Genomic DNA, 25095 nt, shown 5'->3' on the forward strand with positions numbered 1-25095 from the left:
CATCAGCCCAGAGCCCGACGCGGGGCTCGAACTCATGGACCGCGAGATTGTGACCTGAGCTGAAGTCGGACGCTTAACCGACTGAGCCACCCAGGCGCCCCACTCCAATTTCATTTTTATTATGTCATGAAATTGTTACTTGTTAAGTCTCCATTCTACATCCTTTTAGCTCCACAGAGTCAACCTTTTCGTTGTTGTTTTTCCGAACTTTTAAAAACTGTTTTCCTCGTGTCCGGGGTGCCTGTCTGACTCCTCAGCCCTCCTTTTCTACTGTAAAGATTCTAAGTACGGTCATCAAAGTGAAAGAAGTATAGTTATTTGACTCTTGCTTTGGGAGAAGCATCTCCATCCTACCCCAAGACTCCACCACTAAGATACAAGAGCCAAATGCAACATGACACAGAACACCTGTGATTTTCTTGGCGTCTGTCCTTAACTTACGGTGGGATGTTAGCTGGGTAGGTAGGTTCTTACTGCTTCTTTGCATCTTTTGTTTCTTCGGGGTTAATACCTCGCTCGGCCGCATAGAGAGGACGTCTGCATGGACACCTGTGCTGGGAATGGTGCGTAAGAATAACACCCCGCACCTGCCCAGAGAAACAGGTGCAAGAACCTTCGTCTCCTCCGTGAACGCTGCAGACTGCGGCCTGGCGGTGTGTGTTGTCCAGCCAGTATTGATGCACGTGTCGTGTGCTGACTTTCCCGAATGTCCTTTTTTAGGCCAACTCCAGAGTTCCTCATGTCAGCTCTCCCGTTGGCGATTGCCACCTAGCGCAGGATGGCTGCGGGAGATGCTTCCGCTGGGGAGAAGGACTGGCCATCCAGGGCCCCTGGCTGGATGAAGTGTCCCCTCCACATATAGCCAGGGCCACCACAGAGCTCTGCTCAGCGCAGGGGACAGCTGTCCACGCCAATATCCTAACCCACCCTGCCGAGTATCAAACTTCTTGTGTGAGTAGACAGAAAGCCTCAGCCTCACCTGGGCCATCCTGGAGTTGGGTGGGGAGGTTCACTGTGTCCTGCTCAGAGAGGCCTCCCATTTCCCTACTGGAAACTTCTAAAGACCATACTGATGGAGAGCCTCCTACGCCCCAAGCGTTAGGAATGACCTGCATTAACTTAGTTATTCCTCACAGCAGCCCCTCGGGGGTGGCATCATGACTGTCTCAGTCACGTTGAGGGAATGAGACACGGGCTGGTTCAGTGACACACAGCGGGTCGCCCCCGGCTCGCCTGTGGTGAAGCCGGCATAAAACACAAACCCACGCAGTCAGGCTCCGAGCCAGCCTCCCGTCCTCCGTGAGCCCCGGGGAGCAGACCGGGCAGGGTGACGGGGGGGGGGGGGGGGGGGGGACACGGTGCCTCAGGCCTGGGGCAGCGGCCGGACGGGGCGGGCGAGGGGAAAGCACGAGCGTCCGCAGAGCTGGGTCTGGAAGAATGAGCAAAAGCCAATGTCCGTCTCTCCCTCCAGCCAGTGGTCACTGGTAAGAAGCGTGACCGTGGTTCTTTGTCATCGCGGTGTCTTGGCAGCTGGCTCAGCCCGGGACCCCCAGCTCCTTTCCTCTGTCGGGAGCAGGCTCTGGACCCTTCCCGCCCCCTCTGCAAATACTAATAGGAATGGCAGTAATCACACAGCCCAGGGCGGGTGGATCAAGTCTCCGTGTGTGCGCGGGGCGTCCGGGACCCTGGGTCTGGCAGAAAGCACCAGCCTGCAGACAGTCCGCTTACCGCTCTCGAGGCATCGGTGGGAGGGGAACGCAGAAAGGCCTGCTGCCCTCCGGGGCGCCGGACGCCTCGCCTGCGCCGAAGGTAACCGAAGCCAGCTTTCCGCCCTGCTCGCCAGCTGGGGACCTGCAGTGCAGGGCCTAACCGCGGGGCCCGTGCATTCCGGGCTCCCGGTGTCCGTCTCCTCCTGACTGTCTGTCAGAGGGGTGGGCCTCAGACAGACGAGGGGGATGGTCTGTCCCGCTCTGGCCCGTCGGTCGCGCCGACGGGACCTCGTCCTTCCAAGTCTGCGACGTACCGGCCTCCACATCAATAGCTCGTCCTCCAATTGCAGTGTTTTGTTGGAAGGTGGGAAGAGTACCCTTCCCTCCTCCCCCCTTCCCTCCCTCCTCCCCCCTTCCCTCCCTCCTCCCTCTTTTCCTCCTCCCCCTTCCCTCCCTCCTTCCCTCCTCCTCCTTCCCTCCTCCCTCTTTCCCTCCCCCCTCCTTCCTTCCCTCCTCCCCTCCTCCCTCCTTCCTCCCTCCTCCCTCTTTTCCTCCTCCCTCCCTTCCCTCCCTCCTTCCTCTCCCCTCCTTCCCCCTCCCTCTTTCCCTCCCCCCTCCTTCCTTCCCTCCCTCCTCCCTCTTTCCTCCTCCCCCCTTCCCTCCCTCCTTCCCTCCTCCCTCCTTCCCTCCTCCCTCTTTCCCTCCCCCTCCTTCCTTCCCTCCTCCCCTCCTCCCTCCTTCCCTCCCTCCTCCCTCTTTTCCTCCTCCCCCTTCCCTCCCTCCTTTCCTCCTCCCTCCTTCCTCCTCCCCCCTTCCTCCCTCCTCCCTCTTTTCCTCCTCCCCCTTCCCTCCCTCCTTCCCTCCTCCCCCCTTCCTCCCCCCCTTCCTCCTCCCCCTTCCCTCCTCCCCCTTCCCTTCCCTCCTCCCCCTTCCCTCCCTCCTTCCCTCCTCCCTCTTCCTCCCTCCTCCCTCTTACCCTCCCCCCTTCCCTCCCTCCTTCCCTCCTCCCTCCTCCCTCCTTCCCTCCTCCCTCCCTCCCCTCCCTCCTCCTCCTCCTCCCTCCCCCTCCTTCCCTCCCTCCTTTCTCCTCCCTCTCTCCCTCCCTCCCTCTTTCCCTCCCCCCTTCCATCTTTCCCTCCCTCCTTCCCTCCTCCCTCTTTCCCTCCCCCCTCCTTCCCTCCCTCATTCCCTTCCCCCTCCTTCCTTCCCTCCTTCCCTCCTCCCTCTTTTCCTCCTCCCCCTTCCCTCCCTCCTTCCCTCCTCCCTCCTTCCCTCCTCCCTCTTTCCCTCCCCCCTCCTTCCCTCCCTCATTCCCTTCCCCCTCCTTCCTTCCCTCCTTCCCTCCTCCCTCTTTTCCTCCTCCCCCCTTCCCTCCCTCCTTCCCTCCTCCCTCCTTCCCTCCTCCCTCTCTCCCTCCCTCCCTCTTTCCCTCCCCCCTTCCATCTTCCCCCCTCCTCCCCTCCTCCCTCTTTCCCTCCCCCCTCCTTCCCTCCTCCCTCCTTCCTCCCTCCTTCCTTCCCTCCTTCCCTCCTCCCTCCCTCCTCCCTCCCTCCTTCTCCACAGCCCACGGCTTCACTCTGGGTCAGAGTTCCTCTTCACCGGGATCACCAAGCCCAGCAGTGGAGCTTCCTGTCTGCCCTTACTGCTTAACTGTCTGGGTCCACTTCCTCGTCTTCTAAACGTCAGACCCAGAGAACGTTAGTGCTTCCTGAGCCTCTGCCCTGCAGCACCACCTGGGGAGAATGGGCATGGCTTGTCCTGTAGGACTTGTGGCTCCATCACACGCGACGCTGGTCCTCTGGGTGGCAGAGTCCGGGTTAGCACCGTCTACCCCAGAGCAGCGAGCGGCCCTGTGCTGCCCTCAAGCCCTAAGCGCACCCACAGCACCATGACTTGTTTTCCCGCGGAGAAAACCTCATTCCTTTTGCTGAAGGCAGAAGCAGGATCTGAGCAACTGTGGCCTTAAAACAGGCTTTACGGGGACGCCTGGGGCTCAGTCGGTTAAGTGTCTGACCTCGGCTCAGGTCACGATCTCACGGTTCATGAGTTCGAGCCCCACGTCAGTCTCTGTGCTGTCGACTTAGAGCCTGCTTCAGACCCTCTCTGCTCTCCTTCTGCCCCTGCCCCACTCGTGCTTCCTCTCTCTCTCAAAATAAATAAACGTTAAAGAAAAAAAAAAGACTCTTAAAAAGCATGCTTTACAGATGTCCTCTGGTAAAGCATTGGACCAGCTTGTGCCCTCATCAAATGCAAACGTGTGGGAGGTTGAGCTTTGAAGAATGCAAGGCTAGTTCACTTTCATAATCCGTCGCATCACCATGTGAATTTGTAATAGAGCCCCTCGCTAATCACTTTCATCTGGGTTTTAGAGGTTACAACTGGATTCTGCAGCCAGGAGTCTCAAGGACACGCCGGTGTGTGTCTTTCTCTTCGGTCCACCTTGTGGTCAAGGCGGAGGTGAAACAGTTTGCCAGAGGACAGGGGGCAAAACAGGGACAAGGTCATTCTCTCTGAATCAGACTTCTGGTGTTTGTCACCTTGTGTCTCCTTCCACTGCTGTGTTATTTTAAAATTTTTTTTTCAACGTTTTTATTTATTTATGGGACAGAGAGAGACAGAGCATGAACGGGGGAGGGGCAGAGAGAGAGGGAGACACAGAATCGGAAACAGGCTCCAGGCTCTGAGCCATCAGCCCAGAGCCTGACGCGGGGCTCGAACTCCCGGACCGCGAGATCGTGACCTGGCTGAAGTCGGACGCTTAACCGACTGCGCCACCCAGGCGCCCCTGCTGTGTTATTTTAATATGATGTCACGTAAAGACAGAAAAGGTAGGTTTGAGATGGGGGAGAGGAGATTATGGATGATAAAGCTGGGCAAAATACCCTTAATCTTTAAAGATTATGGGCAGAGGCTCCCCAGGCCTGTTATGATATTATAATATTACATTATAATAATTAATTGTCTCTGGCATTTCCATGCTACAGGTTAAGTGTGAGCATCAGCAAATGTATGCATATTTTCCACAAATTTTAATTTGCCTGAAGTCCTTTCTGTCTGTGTGTTCGCGGTGAGCTGCATTTCTTGAGGCCGCCGTGAAAGTATCGCCTTCGTTCGTCTCTTGGAGGTGACAATGTTGGGATCGTTGAGATTTTGTGATCCTGTGACTTTCTGGCACCTGAGCCGGGTTGCTGGGGCTTCGTCAGTCCGAGAGGAAGCTCTCAGAAGAACGAGGGAGGGATGTGACGTGGGGAGCTGACCCCAAGAGCAGACGCTCCAACAGTGAGTTGTGCTGAGACATTGTAGTCATGTCTCTGGAATTTCCTTCCGAGCCACAGACGGGCCCAGGTCAAAGGGCGGATTGTGAGGTGTTGGGTAGCACACCCCCCCATGTGGCAGCCTTGGGATGCTCTGTGGTCTAACGGACCAGGCTAGGACAGGAGGCTTGTCTCTGTTGGGGCCTTGGCTTGCATGCTTTTGAAATCCGAATTTTCTACATGATGATAAAATTTTAAAGGATAGGATTTCAGGATTTTGGAGGGGGGAGGAGTATTGATAACTTTCCTAAATGAAGATGTTTTGGAAATGTGAATTCTTCACTTTATACAATCCTAGTGATTCTTTAGTATTTCTTTTTTTTTTTAATGTTTATTCATTTTGAGAAAGAGCGAGACAGAGCATGAGCAGGGGAGAAGCAGAGAGTGAGGGAGACACAGAATCGGAAGCAGGCTCCAGGCTCCGAGCTGTCAGCACAGAGCCCGACACGGGGCTTGAACCCACGAACTGTGAGATCATGACCTGAGCCGAAGTCGGAGGCTTAACTGACTGAGCCACCCAAGTGCCCTGAGTCTTTAATATTTCTCATTTTATTGCCTGAGAAAGTCACGATCTCTAAAACAAATAGGAGTCGCAACACGATAACTTACTGGGCCCAGAGACCAACCAAGTGGGCGTGTGGAAGCAAGGTTCAAAGGTATTTTTGCCGGCTGTGAATGCTGCCTCCCCTCCCCTGTGCCCACCCTGTCCTCACCCCACTGCCGGGTGCCTCAGGATCACAGTCTCGCTATAAATGTGCCTCAGGAAATGTAATGGTCACACGTGCTAATGAAATGCTTATTTTTGAAAGCCACGTGCGTTTCCAAGCTCAGAATCAGTGACCCCTGTAACCGTTTGTACACCTGCATTAGGTTTCTATGAAAATGTCATAAACAGTGGAACTCGGGTTATCTCTTTAATTTTTTTTTTTAATGTTTATTTTTGAGACATTAAGAGAGCATGAGCGGGGGAGAGGTAGAGAAAGAGGGAGACTCAGAATCGGAAACAGGCTCCAGGCTCTGAGCGCTCAGCACAGAGCCCGACGCGGGGCTCGAACTCACAGACTGCGAGATCATGACCTGAGCCCAAGTCCGACGCTCAACCGACCGAGCCACCCAGGCGCCCCGAACTCGGGTTATTTCTTCAGAGCGCTTCCTCCGTTCGTGTGTACCATAGTGCATAAATTATTTGGCAAGGGACAAAAACAGGAGAGGGAGGAGGGAGAGCAGGAGGGAGTGAGAGGGAAAGGTGATGTGTAGAGAAGAGTCATAATGCGAAGCCTGGTAACTTCTGGTCGCCATTTTTTTAAATTCCACGTGCAGAGAGAGGATGTATCGGGTCGTTCGTCTTCAGTATTCCAACCCACCCATGTGACCATTACAATTCTCATTTGTAAACTCATGAATGTGATTCGATACGTTAAAAAACACAGGCAATCTAAAACCGATTCGTTGAGAAAGAGGCTTCTCAGGATCCATTTCCTCTGGCTGACCTCAAACACCGTGATTTTGTTTTTCTAGATAAAGTTTCTTGTTTTTACATTTGTTTTAACTGAAAAAAAAAAAAAAAGTCAGTCATATTTGGATGGTTTGGGAGGAAACTGCCCATAAGCCTATTACCCTAGCACACCAACTATTTTTATGTTGGCCTCCCGATTCCTGTCCACACGCGCGATGATTTTATAGGCTGCCTTTAAACTACACATACTGTTTCATTTTCGGCTCTGCTCACCTAAGCCGGCGTCGTAAATGCACGTCTCTGTTTATGCACAGTCTTCCTGATTCCGTGTGTGTCTTAACCGCAGAGTTGGATCAACAGCGTGGACCCCGGCTTCCAAAGTCACGCTTTTCTATATATCCTTGAGCATCACGGTGCATTTGGCAGGCCTCTGCTTGGTGTAGAATTGTATTTGTGGCAAGACGATTTATGTTGGGGTAGCGGCCAGCTGACATCTACAAGAAGCCGTGTTCTCCGAAAGGATTTCCTCTGAGAGGGACGCCAAGGCTCCCAATTGTGTCTGAGCAGCTGAAAATGAAAACAAGCAAAGCACTATTATTTTACAATTGTTCAGTTTCAAAAGAAAACTTGAGTAGGCCTGGCGAGGCAGACAAAGCTGCAGATGTCCACTCTTTCTCGCACACGTCCAGGATGGTGAACCTTTTCTGAACTGAGGAGAGCAGGACGGGCCTGTCTTCCTTCAGTCCGTAACAACAAACCGTCCCCCTTTTGAGGAAAAAAAAAAAAAAAAAAAAAAAAAAGCCCCATCAGTGCCATCAAAAGACAGGCATACTTTCAAAATGAAACCATGATGATTCAAAGTTGGGTTTCTGTTTGGACTCAGTTCTCTGGGCTGCGTTTCCCCCTCCTGCCCCTACCGCCCAGGGACATTTTGCCTTCCCAAAGGGAGGCAGCGTGTAAATTCCCTGGTAACACAGGGTGTGTGGTCATAAATTCCCCAGGCCTGAAAATGGAGGCTCTTTGGAAGAGAAGAATGAATTTGGAAAAATTCAGTAGAGCGTCGCCTCTCCAGGGGTAGTTAATTCCTTCAACTGCTGAGCAGATAAGGGGAGATTCTTTAGCGGAATGAGGATTTTATCTTTCAGATGAAAATGAAAGCCGCACAGTAAAACTTTTATGTGCGGGTGTGAGCTCAGTGTCACGTCACACTTTGCGTGCTTCGAAATAATTCTGAGAAAATGATATACGGCCTCTTTGGTGTTGCAATTAAACCTTCATTTGAGGGGAGCCTGGGTGGCTCAGTCAGGTGAGCATCTGAGTCTTGATTTCTTTTCAGGTCATGATCCCAGGGTTGTGGGATCGAGCCCCTCGTGGGGCTCCATGCTGTGCGTGGAGCCTACTGAAGATTCTCTCCCTCCCTTTCCCTTTGCACCTCTCCCATGCTTGTGCTTTCTCTCTCTCTCTAAAAAACAAGAAAGAAAACAAACAAAAAAAACACCTTTATTTGATATCTTGGCGATTCCAATTTCCCTTTGTTTGTATCAGTTTTGTTGAAATGTGGATAAGTAAGTCAAGAACGCGTTTATGTCCTTAGCTTTTATGATAAAACAAAGCTCCAAACGTTGTGTTTTAGGGACACCTGGCTAGCTCAGTTGGCTGAGCATCTGACTCTTGGTTTCAGCTCAAGTCATGATCTCACAGTTTATGAGTTCGAGCCCCCACATCGGGCTCGGTGTTGACAGCAAGGGGCCTGCTTGGGATTCTCTGTCTCCCTATCCCTCTGCCCCTCCCCTGCTCTCTTTCTCTCTCTGAAAAATAAATAACCATTAAAAACACACTTTGTGTTCTGAAGGTTCTATAGGGACAGGCAGGTTTCCTTTATAAAAATTCTCCTGTGTCCCCCACCCTTCAGAGAATTTTCTGAAACCTATAATGTCTTTAAAGGAATTTCAAAATAATGTGCTGGATGGTTGTGCACTTTTTCTTCCTTGAACCTCCTCTGTGTTAACCTTGGGTTCTTTCTATTAAGAACTGAATTGCTGGGACTTTGTACGTTTTGACGTTTGGACCCACTTCACCAATTCCCCCCAACCTCCTGACACCCCTCCCCCTCAGCTCTACAACTACCAGTAGGTTCTCTGTGTTCATGAATTTGTTTCTTTTTTTGTTTGTTTGTGTAAATTCCAAATATAAGTGAAGTCATTTGTCTTTCTCCGACTTACTTCACTTAGCCTGATGCCCTCAGTGTCCATCCGTATTGTCACAAATGGCAAGATTTCCTTCTTCTAGCTGAACGATACTCCGCTGAATATACGTACCACGTGTTCTTTATCCATTTATCCACCAGTGGACACGTAGGTTGCTTCTGTGCCTTCTCTGCTGTAAATAGTGATGCAGGGAAAAGGGGGATACATTTGTCTTCTCGAATTCGTGTTCTCATCTTCTCTGGATAAATACCCAGAAGTGGGATGACTGTATCGTGGGGTAGTTCTATTTTTAATTTTTTGAGGAACCTCCATACTGTTTTCCACAGGGGCTGCACCAGCCTGCGTTCCCACCAGCCATCCACGAAGGTTCCCTCTTCTCTACATTGTCATCAACACTTGTTGTTTCTTGTCTTTTTGATACTAGTCACTCTAACAGGTGTGAGGGGTATCTCACTGTGGTTGTGATTTGTATTTCCCTGACGATGAGTGATGTTGGGCATCTTACCATGTGTCTGCTGGCCACGTGTAGGTCTTCTTTGGAAAAATGCCCCTTCAGACCGTCTGCCCATTTTCTAATGGGATTGTTTGCAGTTTTGCTGCTGAGTCCTATGAGTTCTTTATATATTAACACCTTGCCAGATATGTGACTGGCAAGTAATTGTCTTCCATTCAGCAGGTTGACTTTTTTTTTTTTTAATTTTTTTTTTTCAACGTTTATTTATTTTTGGGACAGGGAGAGACAGAACATGAATGGGGGAGGGTCAGAGAGAGAGGGAGACAGAGAGTCAGAAACAGGCTCCAGGCTCCGAGCCATCAGCCCAGAGCCCGACGCGGGGCTCGAACTCACGGACCGCGAGATGGTGACCTGGCTGAAGTCGGACGCTTAACCGACTGCGCCACCCAGGCGCCCCCAGGTTGACTTTTCATGTGGTTGATGGTTTCCTTTGCCGGGCAAAGGCTTTTTATTATGATGTAGTCCCATTTGTCTATTTTTTGAAGCCAATGGGTTTTTTAAAATGAAGTCAGGCAGCCGGGATGCCTACTGTGTGCAGTTAGTGGTTTCTAATGGGATTGGAGCCCATTCTCCTTTTAAGGCGATTAACACCTAACGTTAAGAGTTCCAAGAACGAATAAGGACTTTTCACAGAGCCACCTCATGCCCATAGCTGCCTGCTTTGGCTTTTATGTGCAAAATGACAAACCTCTGGACCGAAGTTCTCCTCCATTTGTACCGTCCTTTAACCTCTGTTGGAGTGCTTATGGGCGTGTGAAATTTCTCGTGATGATTTTTCTAAGAGCTGGGGACTGCTGAGTCATTACTGTAACTCCCATTCAAGAGACTTTATTTGGGCCCCATGCTGGCAGAGCCTGTTGTTTTGGTTAACATCCCATAACTAAGGAAATCTGACTTGATGGTAGCTTGGTGGGTGAGGAAGTCACCCTCCTTCTGGCGAAGGAGACTCTTCTCATGGGAGTACAAACCAGTTTGGGACATGCTGATGGTTAGAGAATAATCCCTGTTGAGCCAGAAGATGCTATCTCTCCCATCTTTCCTGGAGAAAGCACTCTTGAGAAGGGACCACGATAGCTGTGCAGGGAGATAAGGCCAGGCCTGCCCTTGGGTCTGCATGAAGCAGCTGCTCACTGGGCAAAAAGAAGGTGGCTTCAGCGGGGGCTGCAGAGTCATATACAAATACGAGGGCTTGGAAGGACCCTTCTGGGTCTTCTGGTCCAGACAGCGGTGTTGGAACTTGCTCTTACCCATTGTAACAGCCAGTAGGTACATTTCCGGGAATTCTGCATGCCAGGGGTAAAACATAGCCATTATTGACATTAAAGTATATAAATTTAGAGTCAAGTATGTTATATTAAAAACAAAGGTAATAAATACTCAAAGCCCGTCGCTAATGGATGGGAAATTTCCTGTTATTTGACCAGACTTCACTACCATCCGTGCTCCTGGAATTATTTAAGTCTATTGCGTGTGTGGGAAATACCATCCATGTTGTCGTGTGGACAGTAACTGGAGATCAGACACCGTGAAGATATCTGGAGTGCAGAGAGATAAGTTTTGGTTAGAGCGGTGGCCCGCTGACATCTAGAAGGAGCCTCATTCTTCAAAGGATTTCCTTTGAGAGGGATGCCAGGGCTCTAGCAGATGCTACAAATTAAGGCTTCTTCCTTCCAGATAGCCAGTTATTAAAGCTCTGGTGGCGCTCCATTGGTACCAGCCCAGTCGCTTTTGTATAGGAGACGGGGCTGCAGAGACGAATGGACCCGGGGGGCCAGGACCCGGCACGGGTCTCCTCTTGCTTGCCTGGATGCTCTTTCTGTTACAGGGCCGGTGGTGATAGTTGTGAAAGGCACAAGGGTCGGGGGTCAGGCTTAGCTGTGAGCATTTAGCCTCCCACGTTCTTCTATCACAGGTGAAAGCAGTGTAGGGACTAGGGTACTAAACGATTATCCTGTGGAGAAAGAAGCTTCACAGACCTCAAAGGCAGTTGCGCGCGGGGTGGTCCTCTGCTCCCATGTGCTCGGTAAGAGGGACTGTCGGGGGGACAGGAGAGGTGGCAGAGACGGGATACTGAAATCTGCCCCTGATGCGTGGTGATAACAATTACTGAACGGAAGAATGATTAAAGCGCGGAACACTTCTCACCACCTGGTATCAGGTTATGAATGTATTTGCTAATTTATTTTATATCTCCCTCCTAAGAACGTAAGCTCCATGAGGGCAGGGACCTTGTCTTGGGTGCTCTTGGACACCCAGCTCCCAGGATAGTGCCTGGCACATAGAAAGTGCTCCCTGAGTGATTTTAAAGGAAGGAGGGAAGGAAGGAAGGAACCCCTCCTGCCACTTCTGCAAGATTGGCCCAGAGCGCTGTGCCTGGTGTGGTCCAGCATAGGGCGCCTGTTAACCATCTGTCAGGCTGTTAGACTCTCAGTGACCATCGTTTGTCTTTCTTCGTAGATGACGGAGGGCCGTCGATGTCAAGTACATCTTCTGGATGACAGGAAGCTGGAACTCTTAGTACAGGTAAGTGGCTCTTGGCCAACGTTCTGAACTTCTTCCGGGGCTGATGTGGTTCAGTCTCCGATTCAGCCGATGGGTGGGGGAATATGTAAACGGGTTTTATTTTAGTTTTTAACACAATTTATTGTCACGTTAGCTAACACACAGCATGTACAGTGTGCTCTTGGCTTCGGGACGAGATTCCCGTGGTTCGTCGCTTATATGCGACACCCAGTGCTCATCGTAATGAGTGCCCTCCTCGATGCCCGTCACCCATTTGTTTTTTTGTTTTTTAAAAAAATTTTTTTTAACGTTTATTTATTTTTGAGACAGAGAGCGACAGAGCATGAACGGGGGAGGGTCAGAGAGAGGGAGACACAGAATCCGAAACAGGCTCCGGGCCCCCAGCTGTCAGCACAGAGCCCGACGCGGGGCTTGAACTCACGAACCGCGAGATCATGACCTGAGCCGAAGTCGGACGCTCAACCGACTGAGCCACCCAGGCGCCCCAGATGCCTGTCACCCATTTATAAACGGGTTTTAAATCGGTATCTCAGAGTGTCTGAGAGAGGGACGGCGCACCATGGTATTTTTGTGTGTGAGTGCTATTTTCGTTCGTTCTGTTTCTTTGTACACCACGCCTCAGGCATTCAAGGCCAGATGTATATCTGACCTCCTGTTGCACGTCTCTAGAAAAGGAAATTCCACAACTGCCATTAGCTGTTTGTACTTGAAGGAGTTCGCTGTAATATAACACAAATAAGTCTCGCGGCCGCTAAAACAGATTTGGTCGTCTTCCCTGCTCAGAGAGGGATAGGGAACCATTGGCTGTTTTCGAGTTAAGCTTTTGTAAGTGTTGGGGAAGAGGAGCATTCTCCTGGCTCTGTCTTCCCTCCAAGGGCCAAGTCACCTCCCTCCCGTGGGTCAACATCACATCACCCTGGAACATCTACGTGTCCCTTGACCCGCAGGAAATCAATCACTCCATCTCCAAACTGAGCACACATCAGGGTCCAAGAAGTCAGAGCAGTATTAGAATCAGAGACCCCGGTCTTGTTAAGCTTACTGTTGAAAAAAAAAAAAATCACTGTTTCACTGAGAACCCTAAAGACTCGTGAAGCTGCCCAACTTGATTTAAAGAACTTACATCTGTTGTTCGACTCCCAACTTTTATCACTGTATGCACTCGACATTCTCAGATGTCTGTCAGACTCTCAGGGCAGTGCTCCTCATTACCCAGAACGTTTTGCCAAATAAGCTGTAGTTCGTCAGTACATTGAAATGGTACCTGCATGCTCTTCCACTGTGGGAACTGGTTCTGTTGCAATGGAAGATTCACGTACAAATACCCTTACCTCATGCTCCCTTGTACGTCCCGCTTGGATTTGGAAATGTTCCAGTTGCTAACTTAAAGGAATTAATGCTTTAAAAAAAATTTTTTTTGATATTTATTTATTTTTGAGAGAAAGAGAGAGATAGAATGTGAGCAGGGGAGGGGCAGAGAGAGAGGGAGACACAGAATCCAAAGCAGGCTCCAGGCTCTGAGCTGTCAGCACAGAGCCCCATGTGGGACTTGAACCCGTGAACTATGAGATCATGACCTGAGCTGAAGTCGGACACTTAACCGACTGAGCCACTCAGGTGCCCCTAATACCGTTTTTGTTTTTGTTTTTTTAACATTTATTCAATTTTGAGAGACTGAGACAGAGCGCGACTGGGGGAGGGGCAGAGAGAGGGAGACAGAATCCAAAGCAGGCTCCAGGCTCTGAGCTGTCAGCACAGAGCCTGACGCGGGGCTCGAACCCACAAGCTGTGAGATCATGACCTGAGCTGAAGTAGGACACTCAACCAACTGAGCCACTCCGATGCCCCAAGGAATTAATACTTTTAATTAGATTTAAATTATAAAGGCATTACAAACGCAATGTAGGAAACATAGAAAATAGGAAAAAGCTCATAATCACCACACACTAATTCCCCTGTTAGTCTCATTTCAGCAAATTCCTTTCCAGCATTTTTTGTAGTTCTATTTCTTGCAAGGTTGTCATCATAGTGTGTGTAGTTCTGTATATTTTATTTTTCCACCTAACGTCTTTCACTGGCATTTTCCAGGTTGCTATAAGTTTTCATCTTTGTCAATATTAACAGAAATTCCAGAAATGGATATACCGTCATCATCTAACCGTTCACTCATTTGGGTACATTTAAGGTTTTCTGTTTGTTTGTTTTATGGTTTTTCCGCTGTTACCGGCAAATGCCGTCATTAATTTACCCGTGTGTATAGAGCTGTCCCGTGTTTGGGATTATGTCCTAGGCTAGATTCCAAGATTTTATGGCCTTATTAAGAGTCAGACTTGTGGTTTGGATGTGGGGGGTGAGGTGAGCCAGCATACAGGAAGTGTAAAGTGAGTTAGATCTCCTCCGTTAGCAAAATCACTAACGAAGTATTTGGAGCTTTCAACTGTTAAGAATCAGCATGAAGAATTTGTAGGGGAGTGGCCTTGTATTTTTTAGATGCTTTTTTTTGTTTTTTAATCAGCGTTTAGAGGTGTGGAAAACAGCCACTGTCTGAAACAGGAAATGAGGCCTCAAGTGGCAGTGAAGTTATGATCTGTTGGCCAGCCTGCCCTGGGAGGATGTAAACCAGGGCACTGGAAGTGAACTTGAGTCACAGAAAAGATATTTAGTTACTGCTGTGCACAGTTTAGGAAGGGCCATCCTGAGCCCTTCACAATCCAGATGGTGAGAAGTTACACTCTGCCCGTCCCCTTGGGAACACACGTCACATGTTACTTCCTCTTGCTAGAACTCTCCCTCCCACGCCTGCACCCCTGTGCCCTGCTGGTTTCTGTTAAGCCTCCAGTTCATGGCTTAGAAGATACTTTTCCCCCAACCTCTTGGCCCTACCCCCTGCCCCCCCCCAAGTCTTGTTCTTGGCTGTGTCTCCTCCCCTGTGGGTCCCCTCTTCGAGCACTGCCACAATTCAGTGTCACAGCTCACGGTCATTGCCTGTTTACTCTGTTGCCCAGAGCCGCCCACAGTTTGAGGGCTGAGTCCATGTCAAGATCGCTGTGTATCCCCAGCACCCGGCAGAAATGCCACTGAACAGATCCTTGTGGAATGAAAGAATGGGCTAATCCTAAAATGCCCTGGTATTATTTCCCCAAAGGACTTTTTGGCATGGAACCAATGGCTTGGCAGAGGATTTAGTTTAGCACACACACAAAAAACTATACATAAAAAAAAGAAAAAAGGAAGTGGGCAAACACCAAGTTAAATATGACTTTTCTTTCTCTTCCACAAAGTTCTCTTGCTCAGGGTTATGTTCTTTTGACAAAATCCTTTCTAAAGGGAGTCCCATATTGTTGAGCTTGTTTGGACCCACGCTAAGTTTTTGGTAGAATAAAATGCTTGGATCCCATAATTCTCTTTTTGATATTGCTAACTCCACAGAGTGACGTCCTTGCAGATTCCTTTATACTCAGTCACCCAAGTACATTGAGGGCTGAAGGGTTTGGTGTTGTTGGTTTGAAGACCAGTTTCAGAGTGTTTGTGACAAGGCTCAGATGAGGAAATGGCCCTTCTCAGTCTTGTGACCTGGAGTTGCGGGGCTGGGGAGGGGCGAGTGTTGCCGACGACGTGTACCCTCCAGGGTCTGTTAGATGGAGAGGCAGGTGTGGGGGAAACGTTTATCCCCCACGGGGAAGCATGTGCCGGTTTACACAAGAGCAGCTGGTCGAATAAAATCAGTAGGTAGCGGCAGAGATGGGAGGTCTGGTTTTTCAGCCGCTGTTAGAGTTAGAGACGCACGGAGGCTACATCTCACAGAACTATGACGGCACGAGAGAAGCATTAAACGACGTGGAACCAACAACAAACAAGACCTGCCTCCGACCAGAAGGATTCTGATAACCGGGCACCCTCACAGATCATTTCCTGCAGCGGTATGGACCTGGCCCCTGTGACGATAGCATTTCCCGTCTTTGGGTTATAACAAATTGGCCATAATCCCGACATTTAATGCTTTTTCTAAAGCCCTTTTGGGGGGGCGCCTGGGTGGCTCAGTCGGTTGAGCGTCTGACTTCGGCTCAGGTCACGATCTCCCGGTCTGTGAGTTCCAGCCCCGCATCGGGCTCTGTGCTGATGGCTCGGAGCCTGGAGCCTGCTTCCGATTCTGTGTCTCCCTGTCTCTCTGCCCCTCCCCCCGTTCATGCTTTGTCTCTCTCTGTCTCAAAAATAAATAAAACGTTAAAAATAAATAAATAAAAAAAATAAAGCCCTTTTGGGATTACTGAGCAGAATCTGTGCTGCCAAATCCCTGATTGCCCTGAGTAAATCCCTCAGTACCCGTACAGGCGAAAGGGCAAAGGTCCGGAGTGCAGACGCTAGGATTTAATGTTTGAAAGGTGCATCTTGAAATCCACGGCCAGCAGCCCCCACAGCATTACCGTGTGACTCCGTAAGTCCTTAAATTCCACTTAAGGACAGCCGGAACGATGATGTGGACTTTCAAGAGACGAAGCCAAGCCTCCAACCTTGGTCGTCGTTGTGTGACAGGTTTCCAGCCAGATCACCCTCCCGTCCAACCTGGAGACCCTGTCATTTGCTCTGTCAGCCAAAATTGTTTCAACCAGTTAGAAATGTAGTCGGAAAAGCCTGCGTCAGAATGAGGGAGGCCACCCTCAAGTATGTCTATCAGCCTCTTCCTGATCCTTCTGTGGCCAGATAAGAGGGCGTCACGAGTGTTTTGCATTAAAGTAACATTCTCAGATCCTATCCCCAGGTGGTTATTCCTTTAAAATTACTTTCTTCATTTTTTTATTCTGCCTAGGGAGGGGAGCATTTTGAAAGCAAAGAAAGAGAACTGTGCTTTAGCCTTAGCGAGAATCATTTAAATAAGACCCAGGAGAATTTCCTGACAGTGAGGGTCAATAGTTGGGGGACTGGAAGCGGTTAATAAGGAAGATTCCGGATTCTTTCTCTTGGTTTCTTAAAAATAGAATAGATTTTCACTAGATTGGAATGGCTGAGGTGTGGCCGTGCCTTATTAGGTTCTCCTGAGGCTTAGGACATGACGCGGCCGCTTGTCCTACAGGAAGGCAGGCCGGGACAAGAACAACAGACACGTGCCTCGTACTTGTCTCTGGGCTGTGCCCGGCTCTGTAGACGAGTCGAAGTTATGCTCTGTTGGCTGCAATTCTTCCCTCGGATGGTAGAGCTTTACGAATCGGATTCCTCTCTAGCCCCACGACCCTGCCGCCGTGAACCCCTCTTTGTGTTCTGTTCAGGAAGCTGCCCCGGATGTCGGGCGGCATTCCAGGATTGCCGTGTCTCTCCCTCTGACCCAGTCTCTCAGGAGCCTTGGGCGGCACTTTGCTGACCATCCACTTCTGTTAAAATAGAGGAACAGAGTGTCCTGTGACTCTGAGAAGTGGAGCCCGTTGTTGTTTTTCTTTTTTTTTTTTTTTTCCAAGAGAATGAAAGATAGTAGCTGGGTTCTGGTTGTACATTACACGGTGTCCCCAGTTCTGAGAAAGCTGGTGGGACAGAAACATCAGGAAGGATCTAAAGCTGTACTGTGTAGTGAAATGGCAGCGTTCAAAATGTGGGCGGCCCAAACCGAGATGTGGTGTAAAATACACACCAGATTTGGAAGGCTTCGTGTGGAAACCAAAGGAAAAAAGTGAAAAAATCTTGTTAATGATTTTTATATTGATGATTCCATGTTGAAAATGAACTATTTGGGGGGCGCCTGGGTGGCTCATTCGGTGAAGCATCTGACTTCAGCTCAGGTCACGATCTCACGGTTCACGGGTTTGAGCCCCGCGTCAGGCTCTGTGCTGACAGCTCAGAGCCTGGAGCCTGCTTCAGATTCTGTGTCTCCCTCTCTCTCTGCCCCTCCCCCACTTGCTCTCTCTCTCAAAAATAAATAAACATTAAAAAAAATGAACTACTTGGGGGTATCTTAATTAGGTTAGAGAAAATATGTAATTAAAGTTAATCAAACCTTGTTTAATAGGACTCCTAAAAAAATCTTATTTCATACTGGCTTCACATTTGTGGCTGACATGGTATTTCTGTTGGACAGGGTACCGCTAAAGGATAGAGAGAAGATCATTAGAGAGAAGATTGTGGGCACAATCAAATTGTTTAGGGCTGCCCAGATTTCATACTGGATGTCCTCCCCAGGAATGAGCACATTTTACAGTTCCTTTTGGGGTATCACTGGGGCACATCTCATTTAATTTTTATATTGACTGTGTATTGATTTTTTTTAATGTTTATTTTCGAGAGAGAGAGATGGAGTGTCAGTGGGGGAGGGGCAGAGAGAGAGGGAGACATCGGGCTCGAACTCACGAACGGCGAGATCATGACCTGAGCTGAAGTCAGACGCTTAACCGACCAAGCCACCCAGGCGCCCCTGCGCTGACTGTGTGAAGCCGGCACTAACTCAGCTAATAAGGAAACAGAAATTCAGGAAGGTTAATTAATTCGCTGGAGGTCATGTAGTCATGCATACAGCTTGAGCACAGCTCTTCTGATGCTACATCGTGTTTTCATTTCGTTGCGCTGTGAGAAGTCTACATAATACAGACCTGGGACACGGTATAGTTCACCTGTAACGTGGCCGCTATGCTGGCCCCCAGCACCGGCATCAGAAACAACTGGAATTCTCGCTTCTCGGCCTTTTGCCTAAGATCAAGTGTAGAAACAACTAGAATTAAAGGCTTCAGCCCCCATCCCAAATCTAGAACCGAAGATGGGCTTCCCCGGGTCATTTCATTTCTGTGAGCTAAGTTCCTGGTCTGTCTGGTGGAGATCTGAGCGTGTGACACGTGTAGTCCAGGATTTCCACATCAGGCATCAGCCTCGGGGTATCAGGTGTGGAAGGGACAAGCAGCAGTGGATTAAACCTTCTCATCATTTTTCTCCTGACAAGTCACGCTGGTGATATTCCAGCTTAGAAGTTGAGTAAGTTAATATGGGCCCTGAGTAAAGCAGCATAGAGGGTAAAGGAAATTTCCCGGCCTATAATGAGCTTAAAAAAAAAAAAACCATACAACGTCTGGTACCCTACTAGTGCTGCAAAGAACAGACAAACAGACTTGGGTTCTCTACGTGTGTGCACACCCCCACGTACACACCCTCACACTGCATTCTCAGCTCCGTCTGTGGTTAAGGATGTTCTTCTGTTAAAAAAAAAAAAAATGCAAGGGACGGTTTTCTACCAAGCAAACCAGGAATTCCCCCAAAGCACATGTTGCCAAGAGAAGGGAGAAAAAATAGAGAGTTGAATCCATATCTGCTCAGCTGAGAAGGGTGGTCCGATTTGCTTGCTGGCCCGTGCACTGAAGCATGAAGCGGCATGCCATCTGCTCCTGTCTGGGCCGAATTCACCAGGAGGTATGGTCTCAGCCAGGAGTGGGAAGCCATGTGCAGGAGCTGCAAGCCGACTGAGGGCCTCAGTGTTAGAAACCTTCTGTCCGGGACCTCCCAGACCACCAGGCCACCTCAAGAAAAAAAAAAAAAAAAAGCCAGAAGGGTGTCGATCAGCACAGCTTTGGCTGACCTCACACTTCACCACGATTGCCACCCTCATTTATTAGTCTCGTCTTTGCAGAACGGGGTGCTCTACCAAATGAGCCAAACAGATGTGTTTCCAGCCCCCGGGGGGTGGCTGGTAATAGGTAACATTTTAAAGGCACATGATGAAGCAAACTGATGTTAAGGTATAGACAGACGAGAGGCAGAGACCGCAAGGCTGAGTCCGCACGTAATCAGAAGTTCATTTCATTGCACGGAGGAAGAAATAGCCCGTAAAACATACCCTTGGGGGACACACCCAGCTAAGAGTCTCCCTCTGGGCAATAACTGAGAAACTGGTGAGCTGGGCTCCGGTTGAGAACAAAAGAGAATCTCCCGTCTCCCTGAGGGGCAGTGATGGAGGGAGGAGTGTCAGGATCGGGCAGATTGATGCAATCATCCGGGGACCCCGCCCCCAACACACAGGCGCACGCGGCTCCTGGACCAGACAGCTCAGCCAGGCACAGGGTAAGAAGAGGTCGTCTGGGGCTGTCGGGGTCCAGGCTCTGGTTGCCAGGCAACAACCCCTTTGCTCCCCTCCCCCACTTCCTCCAACACCCCCACCCCCCATTCTCCCTTGATGCTAATTTCAACCAGTTTTAAAAAGTGTTCACGGGAACCGTTTGAAATGGCCGATTTGGGGCCGACTTTGTTCTACACAAAGGACAGTTTCCTGTGGTTCACCCCAAATGGGATGGAGAATAAGGAAAGGGAGAGGAAGGCAGTGCTTCTCCATGCCTTCCAGGAATGACCCTCCAGAAAGTTGATTTCATGTTTTTGCTTTGGTGTCACTGCCGAGTTATTTTCTTTGTTTTCCTCGATCCCTTTACAAAATCATTTTCCACGTATTCTGCAAAGTAGCAGAATGGAGTGTAGCAGTTGGAGTATAGGCAGATAAGGAACCTCAGGAGATAGCTTGTCCACCCTGGGCTCCTAGTTTTGCCTCTCGGCTCCGAGGGATAAGAAGGGTGGGGCGGAAGTTGGGGGGTGGATTGAAACAAACTTACCACACAACACAGCTCAGCAAAATGGGAGTGGTTTTGTTTGCAGGGGGTGGGGAAGACACACATAAAAACACGCATATGTGCACACACCCCTCAGAACTGTGTGGCACCAACGAGAAAACCAGCCATCTGGAAGCGATGGCGTCACAGGAATCTGGGAATTAGCAAATCTGGGTGTTTTTTGTTTTTCATCCATAACTCACAGATTGGTGTTTGGCACATTGCTCAGTTCAAATACTTGCTCATTTGGTAAACCTCAGTTGTTCATCTGCTACTGTGCTGTGGAGATCCGAGCGCCTCCCCTTGGGGCACGAGGTCAAGTCTAGAGGCAAGACATTATTCAGGCCGTAGGACTTTTTACAAACCCGGGGTTGGGGGTTCCTCTTCCCGAAAGGGGCTACCTCCTGTACTGGGGACAGCCACCTCCTGGTGCACCTGTACCAGCCGCACCCTGTCCTCCCTCGTTAAGGAGCCCAGATCTGCTCTTTCTGGTGGCTCAAAAGCCATCCGTTCATTCTGTTTGAATTCCTCTGTTGGCCCCTGCCAGCCTTCCGTAATCGGATGTGACCTTCCTATTATATTAAAGTCGGCAGTATATTAAAGCCGTGGACAGTGCGGTTCTGCCCCTCGCTGCCCCCTCTCTGGGTGTGCCCTAGGGGGTCATAGTTGCAAGTCTCTGCCCTGCAGAGCGGGCGTCCTGAATTTTACAATTGTGTGGAATTAGAACCATGGGTGTAGACAGAAGCAACCACATGACCCCACAGTAGTCCTTAAAACCGGTGGTTCGCAAACGTCTCTTACTTGCAGAATCCTCCGTCCAGTCCATATAGGTGGAGAAGTTCTGGATCCCACCTGCTGTCCATCATCTCTTATAGTGACTGACCCAAGGGGTGTTCATAGACCCTTCAGGGCTTGGAAATCACTCTTCTAGGTAGAAAGCAGATGACGGAAAATAGAACTCTTCTTTGGGCTTTATGCAAATGAATGCATTCCTGAACAGTTAAGTGTAAATCAAATTTTAATTACATAAACATCTTTCGAATGCTAGGAGAAACTTCATAGCTTAGTGATTAATCATCACATTAGCTAGTTGAGCACTTTCTATACCAGACTCTGTTCTCAGTGCTTTATGTATGCTGAGTCATCAGCTCGTAGTCCCCTTCACGACTCAAGGAGGAGGGTGACTGTCACCGTTCTCATTTTGCAGATGAAGAAATGGAGGCACAGAGAAGTTAAGTAACTTGTTCAAAGTGGCACAGCTAGTGAACGGTAGAGATCTGACTCAAAGTCAGGCCCTATGACTCCAAGGAAGAGCCGGTTCAGTGCTTTGGGAGCACAGGCTTTGGAGCCGGACGGCCTGGCTTCACATCCTGACCAAAATTCAAACTCGGCCCAGGCCGTGAGGTTCCTGACTCCACATCTCAGGAGCTCCATAACCTTGGCCAATTGCACAACCTCTGTGAACTTCGGTTTCTTTATCTGTGACCTGGGAAGGATAATGGCCTTCAGTCTTCCTGCTGTAAGGGGATCTGTAAATTGATCCTGTTGGTATCATAGCGTTGTGGTTGGGAATCAAAGATTAGAACATGTAAAAATGCTTAGAAGACTTCCTGGCACCTCATAGGCACTGTGTGAGCCTGGCAACAGGTGCCCAGGCTAGACCACTTAGTCGCTATGGTAACCTGGACAAGCCACGTGCCTCTGCTAGCTCATCGGTAAAATGGGAACATTGACCACCTCAGCCTTTTGGGGAAACGCTGCAGAATTTCCTGTGTTGTTATTCCTAATACTTTGGTGTTCATTACGACTCTGTGCAGGGCTCTGTGGTGTATTTGTAGTGTTCAGTGCAAGTTTACGTGACTGCGATGGGTTGACCGTCTATCAGATGTCTTAACTGCTCCATCTTCCGGGCTCCCCTGCACATCATCCCCTGATGTTTTCATAAACACTGGTTAGCAGTGTTGATCCTTCCAATGTCACACGTAACTCACGACAAGGTCAGATGAGGGCAGGCAGGATGTATATGGACGTGCATTCATGCAGAGTACAGATAACCATCTAGCTCCGTGAATTCGGTTTGGACCTCCGATTATGTCAAAGCATGCTAATCACTTACCATTCTTGGACAGAAGACAGAAAAAAATGTTTTTGATGGTTGCAGCCCAGTATCTTAGAAGTGACCCTATCCTTAGAGCTTTACCTTAAAATGACGCTGAAGCACAATTATATCCAGATGGATCATATTGGCCGTGATATGTGGGAAGGTAAAACCAGAGGGCAAATCCTTTCCTTTGTAAACAAGTTAGTGATTGGTTTCCCAGCGCATTACTCACGAACTCAGCTACTCACAAGTTCACATATTAATTCTTGCTTCCCCGTTAGGGGTTGTATCCTTTACAGAGATTGTGGCCTGCTAGCCAGATTTTGGAGTGCACAGTGAGATGGATGCTTTGGGGCATTTAGATGTATTCGGGGCGACTCTGTGAGGCTCAGAAGAACACATCCCCTCCCCACTGCTGGATCCGAGCAGTCTTTGATGATACTTGGGCGAACCTTATGGCTCCAGAAATGCCTGACTGTCAGTTCAAAACGGGTCAGCATTTTCTTCTTTAAGGGAAGAAGATTTCAAAATCCCAGGCAGAGTCCTTTGAGGGAGGCAATAGATCAGGACAATGATTCTTTCAATTTTAAATTGTTGATAGAGCCTAAGATATATTACAACATTAAAGTGAGCCATGTGTCGGTATTATAAAAATCTTTTGTTAGCCTTCCTTTACTGTAGCCTTCCTTCCTTACAATAGCGTTCGTGATTTATAAAATAACAGAAAATACCATTGCACTTATACAAAGGTATGTTAGAACTGCCCGGATCCTGCGGATTACCTCGATTTTCCATATCATTTCACCACATGTCTGCAAGAGCCAGAGAGATATGGGGAAACCACTGCCTTCTCACCTGCCTTTTTTTTTAACGTTTATTTATTTTGAGAGAGAGAGAGGGAGAGAGAGAGAAGAGGCACAAGCGGGGGAGAGGCAGGGAGAGAGGGTGAGCGAATCCCAAGCAGGCTCCACACCGTCAGCACAGAGTCCAATGCACGGTCTGGACTCATACTCATGAACCCTGAGATCACGACCTGAGCCAAAACCAAGAATCTGATGCTCAACCCAATGAGCCACCCAGGCGCCCCATCACCCCCCTTTTGATGATTAATAAAACGGTATCTGTACTAGTGAACACTGTCATATCAGAATGCCTTCAGCATTTGGTTGGCTCTGTCAGATACATATGCACCTACACACTTGCGTGTGCACACACACTCACAGTGTGTAAATATTAGGGAATAGCACTGCCATGTAACCCTGGGTCAGCAGCAGTGTCCTCTCCAAGTGTCTCTAAGCATGAAGAGGGGCGCCTGGATGGCTCAGTCAATTAAGGGTTCAACTTCGGCTCAGGTCATGATCTCGCGGTTCGTGAGTTTGAGCCCCGCGTCGGGCTCTGTGCTGACAGCTCAGAGCCTGGAGCCTGCTTCCGATTCTGTGTCTCCCTCTCTCTCTGCCCCTCCCCTGCTCATGCTCTGGCTCTCAAAAATAAATAAACATTAAAAAAAAAAAAAAGCATGAAGAAAAGTCCTAATCCTCCCATTCATCTTCACTTTGGGTGAGTGCAGTAAAGTTAAATGCAGTCACTTCTGGGGAAAATCTGCAGGCTCCTTGATTTGCGTCCCGCCCAGCCATGGTTACACGGGTCACAGACTGGCTGCCGCATCTTTAGACAACAGTGTTGGAAAGCAGGAAAGGGTGTTGCTCTTCTCATTAACTCTTTTTCTCATGGGGGAAGAACCTTCCCAGATGGCCTTCCCTGTCCCTCACTTCTGTGTTTCACCCCAGACCACAGTTGGTTCATTCTGCCGCCTGGACCAGTCACTGATGGCAGGGGTAGGATTCATGTGATTGGCTTAATTAACTCAGGGACTCTCCCAGTGTGGTCCCAGATTGGCAGCATCAGCATCCGTCAAGAACATGTTAGAAAGACAACTTCTCAGGCTCCACCGCGAACAGAGCCAGAATCCGATCCACTGTGGTCAGCCCCTGGAGCTTTCCCAGCACACTGTATTTTAAGGCAGTATTTTTTTCTTTTTTAGTTTTTTTTTTTTTTTTTAACATTTATTCATTTTGGAGAGACAGAGACAGAGCACAAGGTGGGGAGGGGCACAGGCAGAAAGGGAGACACAGGATCTGAAGCCAAGTTCCAGGCTTTGAGCCGTCAGCACAGAGCCTGACACGGGGCTCGAACTCACGAACCGCGGGATCGTGACCTGAGCCGAAGTCAGATGCTCAACCGACTGAGCCACTCAGGCGCCCCTGAGGCAGTAATATTGAGACTCATTTTTCTGGAGCTTTCCTCTGTGGCTCACAGCTAGGGCCCCTGTGATGCAGTAGCCCCCTGACTTTGGCATTTAAGGGATCAGAAACTTTAAAGATAAAGGAAAAGTAGGGCTGGAAGGTTGTTTTTTTTTGCCAAATAAGGGTATTAAAAAATATCACACACTGCTTTTACCTTCACTGGTATATATAAACACACACACACACACACACACACACACACACACACACACACACACACCAAAAAGAATGGGAGGGGCGGGCGCCTGGGTGGCTCAGTCGGTTAAGCGTCCGACTTCGGCTTAGTTCATGATCTCACAGTCTGTGAGTTCGAGCCCCGCGTTGGGCTCTGTGCTGACAGCTCAGAGCCTGAAGCCTGTTTCAGATTCTGTGTCTCCCTCTCTCTGACCCTCCCTGTTCATGCT

General features: G+C 49.3%; 1 protein-coding gene across 10 annotated transcripts in view; it reads left to right on the top strand.

The window, feature by feature from the left end:
- The window catches only part of FRMD4A (FERM domain containing 4A), a 612063-nt gene that overhangs the window by 412581 nt on the left and 174387 nt on the right, over positions 1-25095 (top strand). For all 10 annotated transcript variants that reach the window (XM_086714883.1, XM_086714885.1, XM_086714889.1 and 7 more), the window contains one exon: positions 11658-11723. In XM_086714883.1, the coding sequence (XP_086571009.1) occupies positions 11658-11723 (66 nt within the window). The remainder of the gene's footprint in view (positions 1-11657; positions 11724-25095) is intronic.

The sequence above is a fragment of the Puma concolor genome, chromosome B4 (assembly GCF_028749965.1).
Source record: "Puma concolor isolate L17-30 chromosome B4, mPumCon1.1.hap2, whole genome shotgun sequence".
In the NCBI taxonomy this organism is placed as follows: Eukaryota; Metazoa; Chordata; class Mammalia; order Carnivora; family Felidae; genus Puma; species Puma concolor.